Below are 22,359 nucleotides of genomic sequence, written 5' to 3' on the forward strand. Positions count from 1 at the left end.
GTTACATTAGTAAAGTAAATGTACTGCTGCTCTGTGAACATATAAATCATCTGCTGTGTGTTTGGAAGTGTGTCTTTAAGGAAATCTGAAGACTGCAGCTGCTTCTAGACATTTTTATAAGTTACACGTGTGTACAAGAATGTAAGTAAAACTGTGGACAGATTAAAACCTGCAGTTACACTGATAGAACTTATAGAACTCATAGGCAACAAAGACGAGTGACAGCATGGTCTAACTTCATCACAGCAGCTGATCCCACATCTGCTTTCAAGTAAAACATCTGGAAACACTCTGACAGACGCATACACACACTGCACTGTACTGTACTGGAAGTTGATGTTTTAACACCTCACTGATTCAGGCCTGTTGAAACCCTGCTCTCTGCTTCAGCACATAACGGCTGAATTACACCTTTATGGAAACAGAATCACATTGTGGGTGAAGTCCACAACAATACACCCCCCCCCCCCCCCACACACACACACACACACACACACACAAACAGGAATACAGACACACAAACAGGCAAACAAATGCAGGGAAGCACAACAACACGAGCCGCGGTGAAGGAGGGGATTTATGGCGTCTCCTGACAGCAGCAGCTCGTCCAGACGGAGTCGTAAATCTGCACCCAGCCTTCAGACTCGGCCTGTTCTCCCTGATTCATTCAGAGCCCATTAGAGGGGGGCAGGTGGTGACTTTAACCAGAACACGAGGACGACTCCAGAACCTGCCTGAGAATCACTCTTCAGCCTCAGGACGTAAATTAGGAAAAGTACGATTAAGTTTTCGCAGACGAGACGACGGCCCGGCACACGAGAGTCTAGTTAAATAAATAAATGAGGAAAACCACGTTAAAGCCGAGCGTTGTCTCTGCTCACAAGTATGCGTGTGTTTATTTGGCTTTCTGTTGTTTATTTGCACGAGGAAAGAGGCAGGAGAGGACGCAAGTTCAGCTGCAACACACTCAGGAGTCAGAGTCTGCAGGAGGGGAGGAGCAGTGGCATCAACAACTGCAGCTTCAACGCAACAAATTCAGCTTCAACGCAACAACTGCAGCTTCAACGCAACAACTGCAGCTTCAACGCAACAACTGCAGCTTCAACGCAACAAATTCAGCTTTAATGCAACAAATTCAGCTTCAACGCAACAAATTCAGCTTCAACACAACAACTGCAGCTTCAATGCAACAACTGCAGCTACAATGCAACACATTCAGCTTTAATGCAACAATTGCAGCTACAACGCAACAACTGCAGCTTCAGTGCAACAACTGCAACATCAACGCAACAACTTTAACAACAACTGCAGGAAAAAGTGACACGCAAAAACTGCAGCTTCAATGCAACAGCTGTCACTGACTACTGAGGACAAATAATTGCAATAACTAAACACAAACTACATTTTTCTGTTCACAATCTCAATATCATCATCAATATTTTGCGTTCTGTACTTTTCTTGGACCAATGGCAGGCTAAAATATTCTGGATGCTAACGTTGGACATCATTCCTGAACATCTGGACCAGGAGGACCTCCTCCATCGAGTAGTTCGGTGGGCTGAGCTGCCATTTTGAACTCACAAACAAAAATCAAACATCGCATTTAAATCAGCAGACTTTCAGAAACAGAAACGCCACCCTCTAAGGACAGTTTTCCGTCCATCCATGAACTGAAAGAGGAGGAATGGTTCAGGGATCATTACCTTGTTGCCACAGCAACGGCCAATCGTCTCTAATCTAATTTACAGCCAATCAAACAACAACACCAGCTGGTCCTTAACCCAGTGTGACGGGGAGACAAGTGTGTGAGCTTCCATCTCCAATCTGGATCTTTCTCTGTTGTCGTATATATATATATATATATATATATATATATATATATATATATATATATATACATACATAAGACATTAGGTTAGGTTGAGTCGTGATTCTAGTTCACAACTGGAAGAAGCTTCACCAGACAAACATTGAAAACACTGGGAACGAACACTGGTAACCACAAACACCTAAACCACAATTACATGACTAACTACCGATTGGCTGCTGTGTACCTCTATATCTACCTTTATGTGTAGCTGTATATCTACCTTTCTGTGTACCTGTATATCTACCTTTCTGTGTAGCTGTATATCTACCTTTCTGTGTAGCTGTATATCTACCTTTCTGTGTACCTCTATATCTACCTTTCTGTGTAGCTGTATATCTACCGTTATGTGTAGCTGTATATCTACCTTTCTGTGTAGCTGTATATCTACCTTTCTGTGTAGCTGTATATCTACCTTTCTGTGTAGCTGTATATCTACCTTTCTGAGGACTAACATCAGTTAAAGACCTCAGAAACACCAGCGTGTCCTACTGCTAAACCAATATAAAAAGCTTACATTCTAACTTTGATTCTCTCTCCCAACATTTACCCAATCATTGGCCTTGCACGCCCCAGAGAGCTACGTGATTGGCCGGGAGCCCGATGAGGTAATTAACCGTCATTCAATTTTTAACCAAAGATCCAGACGGAAAACTTTAAAGAGTCCGGATGAAATCGAACAAGGTCAGATACAACCGGAGGGAACATCGACTTGACCAGTTTCAAAATCAGCCAATCAGCTTTTAGATTGAGTCCCTTCAAGGCTATTCATTGGCTGAGTTCATTTGTATGGAAATGAACCTTCAGACACTAATGTGGACAGTTAATGTCTGGTTTATTTCTGCCTGCTGTATTTAGCATTAGCGGCTAAGTTCTTGGGCTAAATGAGGACATTAATTTGCAAAAGTTTGAGGCAAATATTTATATTTTTGTTTTATCAGAGTGGAGTCATAGTTGTAGTACATGTGTGTACCTTAACAACTCGGATTTCATGAAACTTGGCAAAGATGTCAAAGATGAGCACATTAAGAGCTCATCAAATCTGGTGCACATCCTGCTCATTTTCTTTAAATGTTGAGACCAGAGGATGCACTCACTTACAGTTATAATCATCACCTTAGTTTTAGCACGTCAGCATGCTAATGCTACCAGTCATTACTAAACATGTCCTTGTTTTTTGCCGTCAAACCTCGCATTTACTTGATGTGCTCTTCAAATTCCTGACATAACAGAACTTAAGTTACAGGAGACCTCTTTTGCTATTTATTCATTCATCACTACTATTAAGTTATTTAATAAATTCTTATTTTTTAAAATCTTCAAGTTAATTTCAAAAGTATTACATTATTGTGATTGTTATGATTATTAATAATAACAACAAATATTAACAATAATACATTATTATTACATTAATATTACAACTATTGTTACTATTACTATGACTAGTAGTAGTACTACTACTACTAGTGCTACTACTACTACTACTACTAATAATAATAATACTGCTAATAATAATACTAATAATGATAATTAAATATTCTTACTATTATTATTGATAACAATGTAATTTATTAATAATGAACAGATTCTTAATTGCAACTGTGGACGACAATCAGCAAATCAGATTGCTTAAAATTTTCATCCTACTTTCAGAAAGTTTTGCCGCCTGTTGGAAACTGTTTAATAATTAAAATCTCTACATGAACACTGGAATAAACCAGATATCTGCTTCTATTTCATGTCCTCATGCAGCCCATCTTCTATTCAGTAACCGTTGGTTGTTGATTCAGATGCCCTGCTGTAATTTCCATCGTTTCACAGCTGACTTCCCTCTTTAGGATCATTCCACCAACAATAATTCTCGGCTCTCGCAGGTGAAGTCGCCTCAGGTGAGACACACAGGTGCGACTATCTCAGGAAACGAAGCTAATCAATGATCTCGTCTTCGCGGCTCTGAAACTGACGGGGGTTTGGTTCGTCTCCAGATTTCTGATCCGCAGTCAGAAACAGGTGCAGGCGTCTCCTGATAATGATCTTCTGTATGAATCTAAATCAACAGATTAATTTCCCTCCCCGGCGCTGACGGGAAGAAAAAAAAAAAGGAAAGAGCAGAAAATGATGTTTGGAAGAAGAGGGAAGCAGGTGCAGGCGGCTCGGTTACAAACAGACATTACTGTTATTAGAATAAAAGCTTTAATTCCCCGTCGTCTCATTAGCCAATAATGGCTCTGTTCCTTCTGAATGCCGCAGCTGATTGGCTGACTCATCTCCGCTAATTCACTTTGTGCTAATGGAGGCGACGAGGAGGACAAGGAGGAAGTGCTGTTTTTAAGAAAAAAAAGCTTTCAGTGTGAATCTGCAGAGAGAAGAAAGCTAAAAAATGCACTATTTTATTAGTTTTATTGTCCGACAAATGGAGGCGGACCAGCAGGGGGCGTCACAGCTAGCTTAGCAACATTCAGGAGGTCTTAGCCGAATGTCAGTGATTTAACTAAAACTGCATTTTGACTGGTTAAAATTATAATGTGATCTGACAACAACAGTAGAAACACTTAACTGCAAAAAGAGACGAAGCAACTTCCAAAGAAACACAATGACCACAAGTGTAGTATCTGTTCTACTTGAATTTCCTTCAGGATTAAAAAAGTATCTATCTATCTATCTCTCAATCATACAAAATAACTACAACGCACAACATGACCACAAACAAATGCTAATCAAGTGCAAAAAGACAAAATAACTGCAAAAATGATGCCAAAATAACCACAAACAAATACAAAACTGCAAAAAGAAACAAAGGACTTTCCAAATGAAACAAAACAAGCACAACACCGCTGCAGAAAGACACAAAACAACTTCATAAAGATGCAAAACAACAAAAATGTACAAAACAAATGAAAGACGACAAAATAACTGCAAAAAAAGATGCAAAAAACAACTGATAAGACACACAAAACAACAGTAGAGGCACTAAACAACTGCAAAAATCAACAGCTTACAAATATTAAAGAATTGTTAAAAGACAATTGCAAAAATAGAAAAAGAAACTTCCAAACAGAACATAACAAACACAATACTGCTGCAAAAACCCCAAAACAACTCAACAAAGATCCAAAACATCTGCAAAAAATGCACAAAACTATTGAAAGATGACAAAATTACTGCAAAAAAGACACAAAAAATAACTGCGAAGAGACACAAAACAACAGTAGAAACAACAAAACCGCAGAAAGATACAAAGAAACTTCCAAAAGAAACAAAAAAACTGTAAAAAACACAAAACTGCACAAATATGTGACAAAACAAGATTAAAACACCATTTTTACACCAAAGCTGTTCATAAAGAAATAATTACAGCAAGTAGCTCTCTTAACCTGTTAAAATTATATCGTGAACAGGCGTAAACTAACCGTGACGTCACTCGTTGGTTTCAACGCTGAGAAAATGAAGCCCGGATTTTGCTACTTCCTGGTCGCCGTTTTTGATTTTTTGGAGCCAGTGACGTAGAAAGTGTCATCAAACAGACTGGACCGGAGAGCAACTAGGGGCAGGATTGGCTGAGGACTCTCTTATCCCGCCCACATTTTACCGCAGAAGCTTCTGTTGCTGTCTATCAAGTATAGCCACGCCCCCTGGCTCCGCCAACTTTAACGATTTATTTAAAATTCAGTATTGATTTATTTTAAGATCGGCCACCTGATCTCTCATTTTGACCATGAAAACTAACGGGAAAAAAATCCTGAGCTGTAGAACATCAGTCTATCAAATTTTATTTTTTCCAAAAATGAATTGGGGTCTATGGAGAAAAAGCTTTTTGGAGCCAACCCTAGTGGACGGCGGGATATTGCAAGTTTTTGACACTTCATGGTGGGCTTCAATTCTGGAGCCAGATGCTACGTCCATCTTTATATATAGTCTAGGATCGTGAACAGTCACAACTACGACATCTAGGATCAGCGTTTCCATCAGACCTGTGAGTGAATCCTGACACATTAATCCATGTTTGTCTTGTTTGTTAAACTAGAAAAACTCAGATCAAGGACTTAAATAGCTCAACATATTGAACCAAACATACACAAACCACAACTGCTCACAACACTGGATTTTACAGCCTCAAAGTCTGTTTACTGATCCGTTTTCTCTGCATACTAAAGCAAATGTGACATGAAAATACCTCAGCCTAAAATGCTGCTGATTAATATTCTAAAGGTCGACAAAACTCATCCAACAAGGTTCAAAACACAATCTGTATTCTGTGTCGCTCCACCGTAGCCCCCGTGGGACCAACTGTTCGTTAAGTGCTCGTTAACTGCTTGTGAAGTGCTCGTTAACTCTTCATTAATTGTTCATTAAGTGATGTAAGTTGGAGTGTCTTTGATGTTGCCCCCCGTACGATCACAATAGCTTGGAGTCAATGAGTGTTTGTTCACCAGCGACAAAAACAACATTTATTATTCCGCTTTGACTTTGACTCAGTGAGACAAAAAATTGTCATATAAAGACACAAAATGATGAGACACACACAAAATAACTACAAAACAATTGTAAAATGACCACAGAGGTAAACAAAATGACAACAAAAAGACCTAAAATGCCCACAAAACGGTCTGAAAATGACTCTGAAAGAAACAAAATGGCCACAAAAAGGCTGTAAAAGACACAAAACCACCACAAAAAGACACAAAATGATGACAAAATACCAAGAAGAGGCACAAAATATCAGCAGAAAGATGCGAAATGACAACAGAGACACAAAATCACCACAAAAATGCACAAAATCACAAAAAAATGACACAAAATGAGTCAGTGAGACAGATACTTATCATATAAAGATACAAAATGATGAGAAACACACAAAATAACTAAAAAAGTTGCAAAATAACCTCAAAGACAAAATGACCACAAAAACACTGAAATGACCAAAAAGAAACAAAATGAGCACAAAGACATGTAAAGTTACCATAACCAGATTGAAAATGGCCACAAAAAGGCACAAATGCCCACAAAAATGCAAAAAAATTCCCAAAAAAATGCAAAAAATGACCACAAAAATCTAAAATACACAAACGGATTGAAAATGGCCACAAAAACTCACAAAATGGCCACAAAAAACTACTAAAATCACGACAAACAGACTGAAAATGACCACAAAAATGTACAAAATGACTACAAAAAGACCAAAAAATGCCCGCAAAATAGTCTGAAAATGAGACGCATCAGATAAAAATAAATATGGCACAAACAGAAAAACACTCGTCAATCAGAAAACTGTCTCACTTCTCCTGTAAAAAACCATTTAAGAAAGGTTTCTTGTTTTTGAAAAGTCTCTTACGTGTCTCAGGACAAATTAATTCTACTTAGAGTTTAAATAACTAAAGTTTGATGTGAGCCACAATCAGAGTCTGTTTTAGTTTATCTGGACTCTGGTCTAACACCAGATATGAATCTGAAACGTCCCCGAAGTTGTCAACATGTAAAAAATGTCTCAAAAGATTCTGACTTTATCAAACCTCATTTCTAGAAATAAATACCGACAACCAAACACCAAACCAGGACCTCACAAGTCTGACTCCGGTTGGACAGCTGACCGTTTGTGTGTGTGTGTTGGGTGTGTGCGGTCAGCGCGGCGTGTCTCCTCTCCCCTCAGGCCTGTTTGTTTTGGAAGCAGAACAAAGAGCTGCAAACACACACACACACACACACACACACACACACACACACACACACACACACACACACACACACACACACACACACACACACACACACTCTGGACCTTTAAACTGGGTCAGAACCCTCAAACAGCCTGACTGGACTTAACGTCCCCCCTTCCCAAGGCGTCCTCTCCAGGTGTACTCAAAGGCGGTCCCCACAAAGGTACACATACATGAACACACACACACGCCCATCCTCCAGGGACTCCAGGAACTTCCTGTCGCCTCTCACTCTCAGTAGGCTGATGACATCACTGTCATGGAGCCAATCAGCCGTCAGATCAGCTGATACAACAGCAGCACTGATAGATGGGAAATCACTCAGTACCACTACAGCTAGCAGTACTACAAGTACTGCGTGTACTCATGATACTACCTCTGAGTGTACCAAAACACAACACAACAGCAAAGACATTCAAAACGCCAAAAGAGGCACAAAATAACAATAAAAAGATGCACAAAGACACATACAATTACCACTAAAGGACCAAAAATGACCACAACATGGACTCAAAATGACCAAAAAAGAAACAAAATGACCACAAAAAAGAACACAATGACACAAAATTGTAAAAATGACCAGAAAAACACCTAAAATCACCACAGACTGAAAGCAGCCACAAAATGACCATAAAATGGTCTGAAAATGACTAATAAAGAAACAAAATGATCACAAAAAAGCACAAAATGACACAAAATGATCACAAAAGCACCTAAAATGACCATGAATAGACTAAAAACGGCCACAAAGAGGCACACAAAGACACAAAATGACCACGAAAATGTACCATATGCTCACAAAATGGACTGAAAATGACCAAAAAAGAAATAAAACTAGCACAGACACACAAAATTATCAGAAAGACACAAAAACTAACCGTAAAGATGCACAAAATGCCAATAAAAAGATGCACAATGACCACAGATACATAAAATGACCACAAAGAAACACAAAATGACCACAAAAAAACAAAAAATGACTCAGTGAGACATAATTATCATATAAAGACACAAAATGACCAGAAAAAAAAACAAAAAATGACTCAGTGAGACAGATAATTATCATATAAAGACACAAAATGACGTGAGATGCACAAAATAGCTACAAAAAATTGCAAAATGGCCACAGAGACACACAAAACGACCACAAAGAGACTGAAAACGGCCACAAAAATGTACAGAATGACCACAATGTGCACTGAAAATGACCATGTATGTTTACTGTGCTATATTCATTCAGTCATTTATGTTTCTAGAACTTTCAGCAGTAATTTTAGAATAAGAAACGGGTAAAACGGACTCTGGTGGTCCGACTCCAACCTGAAACCTGAACCTCGGTTGGGCTTCAGCGACCACACACGGAGGAAACCTCAGCGAGCTAAATGCAGATGAAACCAACTCTCTGAAGGCTTTTCTGGAACTAAGCTGCTCCACCCAGCTCCAGCTAAACTGGGACCAGTCCGACCACAGCCGTCCACCACTGCAGGAAGGAGCAGGAGAACCCAGGAAGTTTCTTCTCCGAGCTCCTGATGAAATCCACAGAAATCCTCCTGAGCGCCGGCTGAGAAACGCTCCCAGAAAGCTTTCATGTTGTGCAGCTGATCAAAGACTCAGCAGGACTCCAAATAAACTCTACATAAAAGACTTAGCAGGACCGAGCTAACAATGCTAACCAACAGAGCTCCATTATTTATGACAGATTTATGTTTAGGGAGTCTGAATGTGAAAATGAAAGGTGAAGTATGAACAGGCCGACGAGTTCAACCTGAAAATTTAAGTCCCTGCAGAGACGATTAGGATGGATCTGAAAGAAGCTAATAATGCTAATAATGCTAATCAGAGGCTGAGATTCACTTCAGACGGCTCCAGTTTTAATGTGGAGTTCCGTATGTGGACGACCAAAGAGAACAAATATGTATTTTTTAGGCCTCAGCTGCTCAGGAAGAAATAATCCCAGCAAGTATCGGCCCTGAAACCAAAGTCTGTGGATTTCTGAACAACAGGAGAGACACAGAATAACGGCAAAAAGAGATGAAATAACTGACAAAAAAAAACAATACAACCAGAAAACACACAACTGCAAAACGACACAAAAAATAACTGTTAAGAGACATAAAACAACATGACACAAAATAACTGCAAAAGGACACAAAGCAACTTCCAAAAGGAACAAAACGAGCACAATATCGTAGCAAAAAGACACAAAACAACCGCAAAAATGTACAAAACAAATGACAAAATAACTGCAAAAACACACCAAAAAATAACAGCAGTAGAGACACTAAAGAACGGAAAAACACCATAAACCTGTGACAAAACCGGGTTAAAATAATTTACACCAAAGCTGTTCATATAGAAATAACTACAGCATGAAGCTTTCCTTAAACCTAAAACTGTTTCATCTCTTTATGCTAAGCTAAGCTAACCATTCCAGTTATGTATTTAGATTCCTCAATTTAAAGCTGAATAAATATTTATCTACAAGTAAATATCATTTGGTAAATAGAGTTTAGAATATATAAATATACACATAATATTTGTGCATGCTGTCCTGATATTAAATGATAATTAGCAGTAAAAAAATCCTTTAAATGTTCTTAAATATTTCTATAAATTACAACCAAATACGCTACAAATAACTGTGACTCAGACTTCAGGTGTTAAACTGTGAATCCTGCAGAGTCCTGCAGCTGCGAGCTCCAGATTAAGGTGGTATTTGTTGTGGCTGGTTAAGGTGGTATTGTGCTGCCTCGGTGTTTTTCCACTGAGCTGCTGGGACTCGGGCCCAGTCGGCCTCCGCTAACAACATAATCACATCAGACTGGAAGCTGGAACCTGCCGGATCGCACGAGGACGACTTGAAGCGGCGGCTCCGAGGCCAGCGCAACACAACACACACTGATACACACTAATACACACGCTGGAACACACCAACACACACTAAAACACACCAACACACACTGAACACACTCCAGCCGTTTAAACCAGGCTGAGAGCCGGAGCTGCAAACATCTATTCTGAGCTGAAATATTCAGTTTAAAGTGAGAAAAAAATCATCAGATCTGCAAATATGTGATGAGTTTTTTCCCTTATGTTGGCTCACGTCGCACGCTGAACGGATCAATAAGGAACCCCGAAATAACACGAGCTCCGGGCTAAACTTGGATCCATCGATCACCCGGTTTGATTTACGAGGCAACAGGAATACAAATATCACGTCAAAATAACCACTTTATCATTACAGCGGGTAAACTATGAGAAATAAAACACCAGAACCAGGACAAAAACAGACGAGAAAGACACAAAATATGACAAAGAAACAGAAAATGAACAAAAAAGGCACGAAATAACTGCAGGAAGATGCAAAATGACCACAAAGAGACACAAAATGACCACAAATAGAAACAAAATGATCACATAAAGACACAAAATGACCACAAATAGACACAAAATCACCACATAAAGACACAAAATGACCACAAATACACAAAATGACCACATAAAGACACAAAACGACCACAAATAGAAACAAAATGATCACATAAAGACACAAAATGACCACATATAGACACGAAATGACCACAAATAGACACGAAATGACCACAAATAGACACGAAATGACCACAAATAGACACAAAATGACCACAAATAGACACAAAATGACCACAAAGAGACACAAAATGATCACATAGACACAAAATGACCACATATAGATACAAAATGATCACATAAAGACACAAAATTACCACATATAGATACAAAATGACCACATAGACACAAAATGACCATAAATAGAAACAAAATGATCACATAAAGACACAAAATTACCACATATAGATACAAAATGACCACATAGACACAAAATGACCATAAATAGAAACAAAATGATCACATAAAGACACAAAATTACCACATAAAGATACAAAATGACCACATATAGACACAAAATGACCACATAGACAAAAAAAGAACACATAAAGACACAAAATGACCACATATAGACACAAAATGACCACAAATTGACACAAAATGACTTAAAATGACCAGAGCCAGACTGAAAATGAAAAAAGACACATGACCACGCAAATACACAAAATGTCCAAAAAAACCACAAAAATACCTCAAACAGACTAAAAATTACACGAAATGACAACAAAAAGCCCGAAAATGACCAGAAAATGGACTGAAAATGGCCAAAAAAAGACACAAAACGACCCCAAAGTTCCCTCTGATGCTGCAGATGTTTAATAATCCTGAACAGCTGGACCCAGACCTGGATCATACTCATTATTAATCTGACCTGTTGTTTATTTTATCACAACTAAAAGACAACACGTCGGCTCATAAATGTTTGTATTTGAAGTAAAAATTCTGAGTTCTCTGTGGAATTCTGGAGGTTTGTTAAGGAGAAATCCAGAAGAAGTGGAGGTCAGACTGGATCCAAACGTTTGACTTCAGACTGAACTGAGGCTAGTTTTTATAAATAGAAGTCTTCTGGTTCCTCTGGAGGTCAGCGTATCTACAGGATCTACTTTCTCCTTCAGGAATCAGATTAGAGCAGGCGGATGGTAAACATCTGAGAACATGTGAGAGGATTCAGAGAACAGCAGCTAATCTCATTTAAACGTCTCATCCTGACCGCTGAAGGAATAAAAGCTGCAGATCCGTCAGACCGTCACAACGCTTCATGTCCTTTCTGTTTGTGGCTTTTCTGCTCATCTATGAGAAATTCAGCATCATCTCCTAAATTTGATTCATCAGAGCTCACTGAGAGCCAATCAGAGCCTCGTTCAGCTGAAAGACGTCTGAGTTTCTGTTGTTCAACGTAGAAACCAATGTTTCATAAAGAGACAAAAAACGACCGCAAACAGACAAAGAAACGAGCACAATGAGGCAAAAGAGACTGAAAATGACCACAAACAGACAAAGAAATGAGCATAATGAGGCAAAAGAGACCAAAAATGACCACAAACAGACAAAGAAACGAGCATAATGAGGCAAAAGAGACTGAAAACGACCACAAACAGACAAAGAAACGAGCATAATGAGGCAAAAGAGACCAAAAATGACCACAAATAGACAAAGAAATGAGCATAATGAGGCAAAAGAGACTGAAAATGACCACAAACAGACAAAAAAACGAGCACAACGAGGCAAAAGAGACTGAAAATGACCACAAACAGACAAAGAAACGAGCATAACGAGGCAAAACAGACTGAAAATGACCACAAACAGACAAAGAAACGAGCATAACGAGGCAAAACAGACTGAAAATGACCACAAACAGACAAAGAAACGAGCATAACGAGGCAAAAGAGACTGAAAATGACCACAAACAGACAAAGAAACGAGCATAATGAGGCAAAAGAGACTGAAAATGACCACAAACAGACAAAGAAACGAGCATAATGAGGCAAAAGAGACTGAAAGCGACCACAAATAGACAAGGAATGAGCACAACGAGGCAAAAGAGACTGAAAACGACCACAAATAGACAAAAAAAACAAGCATAATGAGGCAAAACAGACTGAAAATGACCACAAACAGACAAAGAAACGAGCACAACGAGGCAAAAGAGACTGAAAACGACCACAAACAGACAAACGAGCACAACGAGGCAAAAGAGACTGAAAACGACCACAAACAGACAAAGACACGAGCATAATGAGGCAAAAGAGACTGAAAATGACCACAAATAGACAAGGAATGAGCACTAGTCATAAAACAGCAACAAAGACACATAAATGACCAGAAATAAGAATAAAACTGACTAAAAGAGCCCAAAACAAACACTAGTAGATACAAAATACCAACAGAAAGACACAAAATTAACACAAACACCGATGGACGTAAAACAGAAAAAGAAAGAAAACGAGCCGCTAAATGACCACAAACAAGCACAAAATCACAGCAAAAATGTTTTCTAAACGTTCCTGTGATGTTAGCTGAACGTTCCTCTAATGTTTTCTAAATGTTCCTGTGACGCTAGCTGAACGTTCCTCTAATGTTTTCTAAATGTTCCTGTGACGCTAGCTGAACGTTCCTCTAATGTTTTCTAAATGTTCCTGTGACGCTAGCTGAACGTTCCTCTAATGTTTTCTAAATGTTCCTGTGACGTTAGCTGAACGTTCCTCTAATGTTTTCTAAACGTTCCTGTGACGCTAGCTGAACGTTCCTCTAATGTTTTCTAAATGTTCCTGTGACGCTAGCTGAACGTTCCTCTAATGTTTTCTAAATGTTCCTGTGACGCTAGCTGAACGTTCCTCTGTTTCTAAATGTTCCTGTGACGCTAGCTGAACGTTCCTCTAATGTTTTCTAAATGTTCCTGTGACGCGAGCTGAACGTTCCTCTAATGTTTTCTAAACGTTCCTGTGACGCTAGCTGAACGTTCCTCTGTTTTCTAAACGTTCCTGTGACGCCAGCTGAACGTTCCTCTAATGTTTTCTAAATGTTCCTGTGACATTAGCTGAACGTTCCTCTAATGTTTTCTAAATGTTCCTGTGACGTTAGCTGAACGTTCCTCTAATGTTTTCTAAACGTTCCTGTGACGTTAGCTGAACGTTCCTCTAATGTTCTCTAAACGTTCCTGTGACGCTAGCTGAACGTTCCTCTAATGTTTTCTCAACGTTCCTGTGACGCTAGCTGAACGTTCCTCTAATGTTTTCTAAACGTTCCTGTGACGTTAGCTGAACGTTCCTCTAATGTTTTCTAAACGTTCCTGTGACGTTAGCTGAATGTTCCTCTAATGTTTTCTAAATGTTCCTGTGACGCCAGCTGAACGTTCCTCTAATGTTTTCTAAATGTTCCTGTGACGTTAGCTGAACGTTCCTCTAATGTTCTCTAAACGTTCCTGTGACGCTAGCTGAACGTTCCTCTAATGTTCTCTAAACGTTCCTGTGACGTTAGCTGAACGTTCCTCTAATGTTTTCTAAACGTTCCTGTGACGCTAGCTGAACGTTCCTCTAATGTTTTCTAAATGTTCCTGTGACGCTAGCTGAACGTTCCTCTAATGTTTTCTAAACGTTCCTGTGACGCTAGCTGAACGTTCCTCTAATGTTTTCTAAGCGTTCCTGTGACGCTAGCTGAACGTTCCTCTAATGTTTTCTAAGCGTTCCTGTGACGTTAGCTGAACGTTCCTCTAATGTTTTCTAAACGTTCCTGTGACGTTAGCTGAATGTTCCTCTAATGTTTTCTAAATGTTCCTGTGACGCTAGCTGAACGTTCCTCTAATGTTTTCTAAGCGTTCCTGTGACGTTAGCTGAACGTTCCTCTAATGTTTTCTAAACGTTCCTGTGACGCCAGCTGAACGTTCCTCTAATGTTTTCTAAATGTTCCTGTGACGTTAGCTGAACGTTCCTCTAATGTTTTCTAAACGTTCCTGTGACGTTAGCTGAACGTTCCTCTAATGTTCTCTAAACGTTCCTGTGACGCTAGCTGAACGTTCCTCTAATGTTTTCTCAACGTTCCTGTGACGCTAGCTGAACGTTCCTCTAATGTTTTCTAAACGTTCCTGTGACGTTAGCTGAACGTTCCTCTAATGTTTTCTAAACGTTCCTGTGACGTTAGCTGAATGTTCCTCTAATGTTTTCTAAACGTTCCTGTGACGCTAGCTGAACGTTCCTCTAATGTTTTCTAAATGTTCCTGTGACGCCAGCTGAACGTTCCTCTAATGTTTTCTAAATGTTCCTGTGACGTTAGCTGAACGTTCCTCTAATGTTTTCTAAACGTTCCTGTGACGTTAGCTGAATGTTCCTCTAATGTTTTCTAAATGTTCCTGTGACGCTAGCTGAACGTTCCTCTAATGTTTTCTAAGCGTTCCTGTGACGTTAGCTGAACGTTCCTCTAATGTTTCTAAACGTTCCTGTGACGCCAGCTGAACGTTCCTCTAATGTTTTCTAAATGTTCCTGTGACGTTAGCTGAACGTTCCTCTAATGTTTTCTAAACGTTCCTGTGACGTTAGCTGAACGTTCCTCTAATGTTCTCTAAACGTTCCTGTGACGCTAGCTGAACGTTCCTCTAATGTTTTCTCAACGTTCCTGTGACGTTAGCTGAACGTTCCTCTAATGTTTTCTAAACGTTCCTGTGACGCCAGCTGAACGTTCCTCTAATGTTTTCTAAATGTTCCTGTGACGTTAGCTGAACGTTCCTCTAATGTTTTCTAAACGTTCCTGTGACGTTAGCTGAACGTTCCTCTAATGTTCTCTAAACGTTCCTGTGACGCTAGCTGAACGTTCCTCTAATGTTTTCTCAACGTTCCTGTGACGCTAGCTGAACGTTCCTCTAATGTTTTCTAAACGTTCCTGTGACGTTAGCTGAACGTTCCTCTAATGTTTTCTAAACGTTCCTGTGACGTTAGCTGAATGTTCCTCTAATGTTCTCTAAACGTTCCTGTGACGCTAGCTGAACGTTCCTCTAATGTTTTCTAAATGTTCCTGTGACGCTAGCTGAACGTTCCTCTAATGTTTTCTAAATGTTCCTGTGACGTTAGCTGAACGTTCCTCTAATGTTTTCTAAACGTTCCTGTGACGCTAGCTGAACGTTCCTCTAATGTTTTCTAAACGTTCCTGTGACGCTAGCTGAACGTTCCTCTAATGTTCTCTAAACGTTCCTGTGACGTTAGCTGAACGTTCCTCTAATGTTTTCTAAACGTTCCTGTGACGCTAGCTGAACGTTCCTCTAATGTTTTCTAAATGTTCCTGTGACGCTAGCTGAACGTTCCTCTAATGTTTTCTAAACGTTCCTGTGACGTTAGCTGAATGTTCCTCTAATGTTTTCTAAATGTTCCTGTGACGCTAGCTGAACGTTCCTCTAATGTTTTCTAAGCGTTCCTGTGACGTTAGCTGAACGTTCCTCTAATGTTTTCTAAATGTTCCTGTGACGTTAGCTGAACGTTCCTCTAATGTTTTCTAAACGTTCCTGTGACGTTAGCTGAACGTTCCTCTAATGTTCTCTAAACGTTCCTGTGACGCTAGCTGAACGTTCCTCTAATGGTTTCTCAACGTTCCTGTGACGCTAGCTGAACGTTCCTCTAATGTTTTCTAAACGTTCCTGTGACGTTAGCTGAACGTTCCTCTAATGTTTTCTAAACGTTCCTGTGACGTTAGCTGAATGTTCCTCTAATGTTTTCTAAGCGTTCCTGTGATGCTAGCTGAACGTTCCTCTAATGTTTTCTAAATGTTCCTGTGACGCCAGCTGAACGTTCCTCTAATGTTTTCTAAATGTTCCTGTGACGTTAGCTGAACGTTCCTCTAATGTTCTCTAAACGTTCCTGTGACGCTAGCTGAACGTTCCTCTAATGTTTCTAAACGTTCCTGTGACGCTAGCTGAACGTTCCTCTAATGTTCTCTAAACGTTCCTGTGACGTTAGCTGAACGTTCCTCTAATGTTTTCTAAACGTTCCTGTGACGCTAGCTGAACGTTCCTCTAATGTTTTCTAAATGTTCCTGTGACGCTAGCTGAACGTTCCTCTAATGTTTTCTAAACGTTCCTGTGACGCTAGCTGAACGTTCCTCTAATGTTTTCTAAGCGTTCCTGTGACGCTAGCTGAACGTTCCTCTAATGTTTTCTAAGCGTTCCTGTGACGTTAGCTGAACGTTCCTCTAATGTTTTCTAAACGTTCCTGTGACGTTAGCTGAATGTTCCTCTAATGTTTTCTAAATGTTCCTGTGACGCTAGCTGAACGTTCCGCTAATGTTTTCTAAACGTTCCTGTGACGTTAGCTGAACGTTCCTCTAATGTTTTCTAAGCGTTCCTGTGACGTTAGCTGAACGTTCCTCTAATGTTTTCTAAACGTTCCTGTGACGCCAGCTGAACGTTCCTCTAATGTTTTCTAAATGTTCCTGTGACGTTAGCTGAACGTTCCTCTAATGTTTTCTAAACGTTCCTGTGACGTTAGCTGAACGTTCCTCTAATGTTCTCTAAACGTTCCTGTGACGCTAGCTGAACGTTCCTCTAATGTTTTCTCAACGTTCCTGTGACGCTAGCTGAACGTTCCTCTAATGTTTTCTAAACGTTCCTGTGACGTTAGCTGAACGTTCCTCTAATGTTTTCTAAACGTTCCTGTGACGTTAGCTGAATGTTCCTCTAATGTTTTCTAAACGTTCCTGTGACGCTAGCTGAACGTTCCTCTAATGTTTTCTAAATGTTCCTGTGACGCCAGCTGAACGTTCCTCTAATGTTTTCTAAATGTTCCTGTGACGTTAGCTGAACGTTCCTCTAATGTTTTCTAAACGTTCCTGTGACGCTAGCTGAACGTTCCTCTAATGTTCTCTAAACGTTCCTGTGACGTTAGCTGAACGTTCCTCTAATGTTTTCTAAACGTTCCTGTGACGCTAGCTGAACGTTCCTCTAATGTTTTCTAAATGTTCCTGTGACGCTAGCTGAACGTTCCTCTAATGTTTTCTAAACGTTCCTGTGACGCTAGCTGAACGTTCCTCTAATGTTTTCTAAGCGTTCCTGTGACGCTAGCTGAACGTTCCTCTAATGTTTTCTAAACGTTCCTGTGACGTTAGCTGAATGTTCCTCTAATGTTTTCTAAATGTTCCTGTGACGCTAGCTGAACGTTCCTCTAATGTTTTCTAAGCGTTCCTGTGACGTTAGCTGAACGTTCCTCTGTTTTCTAAACGTTCCTGTGACGTTAGCTGAATGTTCCTCTAATGTTTTCTAAATGTTCCTGTGACGCTAGCTGAACGTTCCTCTAATGTTTTCTAAACGTTCCTGTGACGTTAGCTGAATGTTCCTCTAATGTTTTCTAAATGTTCCTGTGACGCTAGCTGAACGTTCCTCTAATGTTTTCTAAGCGTTCCTGTGACGTTAGCTGAACGTTCCTCTAATGTTTTCTAAGCGTTCCTGTGACGCTAGCTGAACGTTCCTCTAATGTTTTCTAAGCGTTCCTGTGACGCTAGCTGAACGTTCCTCTAATGTTTTCTAAGCGTTCCTGTGACGCTAGCTGAACGTTCCTCTAATGTTTTCTAAACGTTCCTGTGACGTTAGCTGAACGTTCCTCTAATGTTTTCTAAATGTTCCTGTGACGCTAGCTGAACGTTCCTCTAATGTTTTCTAAGCGTTCCTGTGACGTTAGCTGAACGTTCCTCTAATGTTTTCTAAGCGTTCCTGTGACGCTAGCTGAACGTTCCTCTAATGTTTTCTAAACGTTCCTGTGACGTTAGCTGAATGTTCCTCTAATGTTTTCTAAATGTTCCTGTGACGCTAGCTGAACGTTCCTCTAATGTTTTCTAAACGTTCCTGTGACGTTAGCTGAACGTTCCTCTGTTTTCTAAACGTTCCTGTGACGCTAGCTGAACGTTCCTCTGTTTTCTAAACGTTCCTGTGACGTTAGCTGTACGTTCCTCTAATGTTTTCTAAACGTTCCTGTGACGCTAGCTGAACGTTCCTCTAATGTTTTCTGAACGTTTGTCTTTGGTTTTCCTTCAGATTTTCTGCGTTCACGTTGTTTTTCTGAACCTGAAAGCAGCGCCTCACATCCAGTAATAACAGAAGAAATGAAATATTTATCAGATACCTGCTGCCTCTGCTCTATTATTACTGTTATTATTATGGGATGGAAGCCTCACCGTGTTAATATGTGAAACCCAACAAACTGATTAAAACCATATGGATCATAATCAGTTCTCATATAAACACAACAGAAGCTTTAATATCAAATATGATTCATATAACATCTTCACTGTTTTCACAAAGAGGAACTAAACTGAGTTAAAGCCTCTAAAAACTCGTCTTCCTGCATCTCTTTTCCATAACTGATCCCCTCTTAAAGCCAAAAACTAACTTATTTACAGGAATAAACAAATATTAAACGATTAAATGTGAAGATGAAATAATCCCCAAATTCTCCAGAAAGACAAATTTAAAGAAGAAAATGAGACAAAACCCCGTTAAATATGATACGACACAAGAACATAAAGTTTTCCTGGGTTACGGATAAAAACAGCTCTACATTCTGACCACCAGGTTTCATAAAACATAAAGAGAATAAAAAATAATCTAATGAAATATGTGAGAAAATTAAACTTTCAAATAACAAAATATGAAATAAAATGATCCTATGTTATAAAATACCAAATGACATAAATGACGACATTAAAGGAAAGAATCAGATTTAATTCAATGACAAATCATGACAGAAATATAATTCAATAACAGTTCAATATTAAATATTCAGATAAAATAACATTAAAATTAATATTTTATTCATTTTCAAAGATATTTTTGCTTCCCAGAGAAGTCATTTTATTCTATTTTTATCCTTTTTAATGTATTAACGTTCTTTTATCGACTTTTTATAATTTCAGATACCTTCATTTAGTTGTGCCATTTTGTCCAAAATTACACTTTTTTCCATTTTAAATCTATTTATTAAACACATTTAAGGGGACAAATTCAGATTTTGCAGCAGCATTAAAATAAAATACTGAAGTTCTGCAGCAGCTTCTACCTGAAAACTGAAGCTTCCTGATTAAACTGAAGCTTCCTGATTAAACTGAAGCTTCCTGATTAAACTGAGACACGAACACGATGATGAAATCAGACCAGATGAAGCTTCAGACCTCCACCACCTCAAACACAAACGTCTCACAACATTCAGAGCCTCCAGAAATGAGGTCATTTCCTCCTGAAACACAAACGGAAGCAGCATTTTTTTTATCCATTCATCTCCAGGTCTACCTCCTGGTCCTCCTACCTTCTTCAGCTGTCCACTCCGTGTCCCCACAAACACCACCGTCTCCTCTCCGTAGGTGTAGGCGGCCACGGCCCCCATGCCCTCGGTCCGGTCCTCGTAGAGCGGGTTCCCCTCGATGACCCGTAGGCCTCCCAGCGGCTGGTTCAGGACCAAACCGCAGAAATCATCTCCGATCTGCTTCGGCTGCGAACAACAAAGATGAGTTGTTGGTTGGTTATCAATCAGGATCGATAACTGATGGATCCATATCAGTTATTGGTACAGAAGCTAACAGCAGGATCGATAACTGATGAATCAATATCGGTCATTGGTACAGAAGCTAACAGCAGGATCGATAACTGAACTGATGGATCAATATCGGTCATTGGTACAGAAGCTAACAGCAGGATCGATAACTGATGGATCAATATCGGTCATTGGTACAGAAGCTAACAGCAGGATCGATAACTGATGGATCAGTATCGGTCATTGGTACAGAAGCTAACAGCAGGATCGATAACTGATGAATCAATATCGGTCATTGGTACAGAAGCTAACAGCAGGATCGATAACTGATGGATCAATATCGGTCATTGGTACAGAAGCTAACAGCAGGATCGATAACTGATGGATCAGTATGGGTTATTGGTACAGAAGCAGACTGATAACCCCTCAGAGGGTTTCATTTTACTGTTTTTACCACATACATGTGGTCATTTCAGATTATACAGTACATGTGATAAAACAATGTGGAAAACATGTGAAACTACTAAATATTTCTATAAATTTCCATATAATTCTATTTGATGCAGTATAATACCACATAATACTGTTTGATACAATACACTGTGATGTGATATGATAAACAATGCGACATATATATATAATGATATACAGAACGATATATGTATGTGACATGAGACACAATACGATATACAATATTCACCACATGATATGATGTATAACACATGATGTATGATAAGAGATGATATAAAATATGTGATATACAATAAGAGACACAATATACAACAAACGATATGAAAAGATAAGAAGCAACAGGATTCAGTGGAATATGATGTAATATGATATGTTGTGATGTAATATGCTGTGACATCAAACACTGTGATGACATGATAAAATATAATATTATGTAATATGATGCCATAAAATAAATGATCAAAAGACACAAGACGATTCAATTCAACAAGTTAAAGCACTGAGGTCTGCTTCAGTTGTGTGGAAAAGACGCTGATTTCTCCAACATATATGAACAAACTGAGTCTGGTTTTGGGTTCTGTTCGGAAAATTGAGACCAAAATCACAGCAGAGCTGAAAACAGAAGAGTGAGGACAAGATCTGCAGGTAGGGAGAAGAACCTGAGCTGCCACTGTCCAACAAGAACATCAGAGCAGACCCAAAGTTTGTCAGAGAACACCAGGAGAACGTGGCCCGACCAATCACAGATGGGCTGCTCGCATGTGTTAGCGTAGCGACGGAAACGCTACGGTCTGAGGTCGCTGTTGATTCAACATCAGATCAAAGAGGAACGGATAAACGGACGGCGTCAGTTTGAACAAGATAATCATCCTCAGATCAGCAGAAACCCAGAAGAAACCAAGAAGAAACCCAGAGCTCCGTCCTCATCAAACATCTGAGACTCACTGAGAGGATGCAGGAAAACCTCAAACATCTGCAGCTGACAGAGAAAGGAGGTCAAAGACTTCAGCAAAGTGATGTCAGAGACGGTGGATTATCACAGAAAACACCTAAAGAAGTTCTTTCTGGGCGACTACAGACTCTGATGCTGAAGGTTTAGTTGCTTCTCCACAGCAGGATAATATACTGATGATTAAAAAAGCTCATGAGTTTCCAGAGGATCAGATGTTTGCTGTCTTTTAAGCTCTACGGAGGCCCAGAGAGCCCAAATCACTGCTGACTGACAAACCACAGGTAAATGAAGGACACATCTCCAGCAGAGACGAGCTTCAGAGATGAAAGTTTGTGCTTCAGATTCTTGATTCTGACTAAACGTCACATTTAGGGAGGTTTGTTTTCATCTTTTATAGCTCGTTCAGGCTTCAGACGTGTCTGTCACATC

The 22,359-nt window shown here is 39.6% G+C and overlaps 1 protein-coding gene and 1 long non-coding RNA gene across 2 annotated transcripts in view; one reads left to right on the forward strand and one right to left on the reverse strand.

Moving 5' to 3' along the window:
* Nucleotides 1-22,359, forward strand: part of LOC127534526 (uncharacterized) — a 308,994-nt gene that overhangs the window by 90,819 nt on the left and 195,816 nt on the right. The gene's annotated exons all lie outside the window — the stretch shown is intronic.
* Nucleotides 1-22,359, reverse strand: part of plxna3 (plexin A3) — a 140,536-nt gene that overhangs the window by 76,467 nt on the left and 41,710 nt on the right. Inside the window, 1 exon segment of the mRNA XM_051949856.1 lies at nt 20,283-20,465. Coding sequence (XP_051805816.1) covers nt 20,283-20,465 — 183 coding nt within the window.

The sequence above is a fragment of the Acanthochromis polyacanthus genome, chromosome 6 (genome assembly GCF_021347895.1).
Source record: "Acanthochromis polyacanthus isolate Apoly-LR-REF ecotype Palm Island chromosome 6, KAUST_Apoly_ChrSc, whole genome shotgun sequence".
Lineage (NCBI taxonomy): Eukaryota > Metazoa > Chordata > Actinopteri > Pomacentridae > Acanthochromis > Acanthochromis polyacanthus.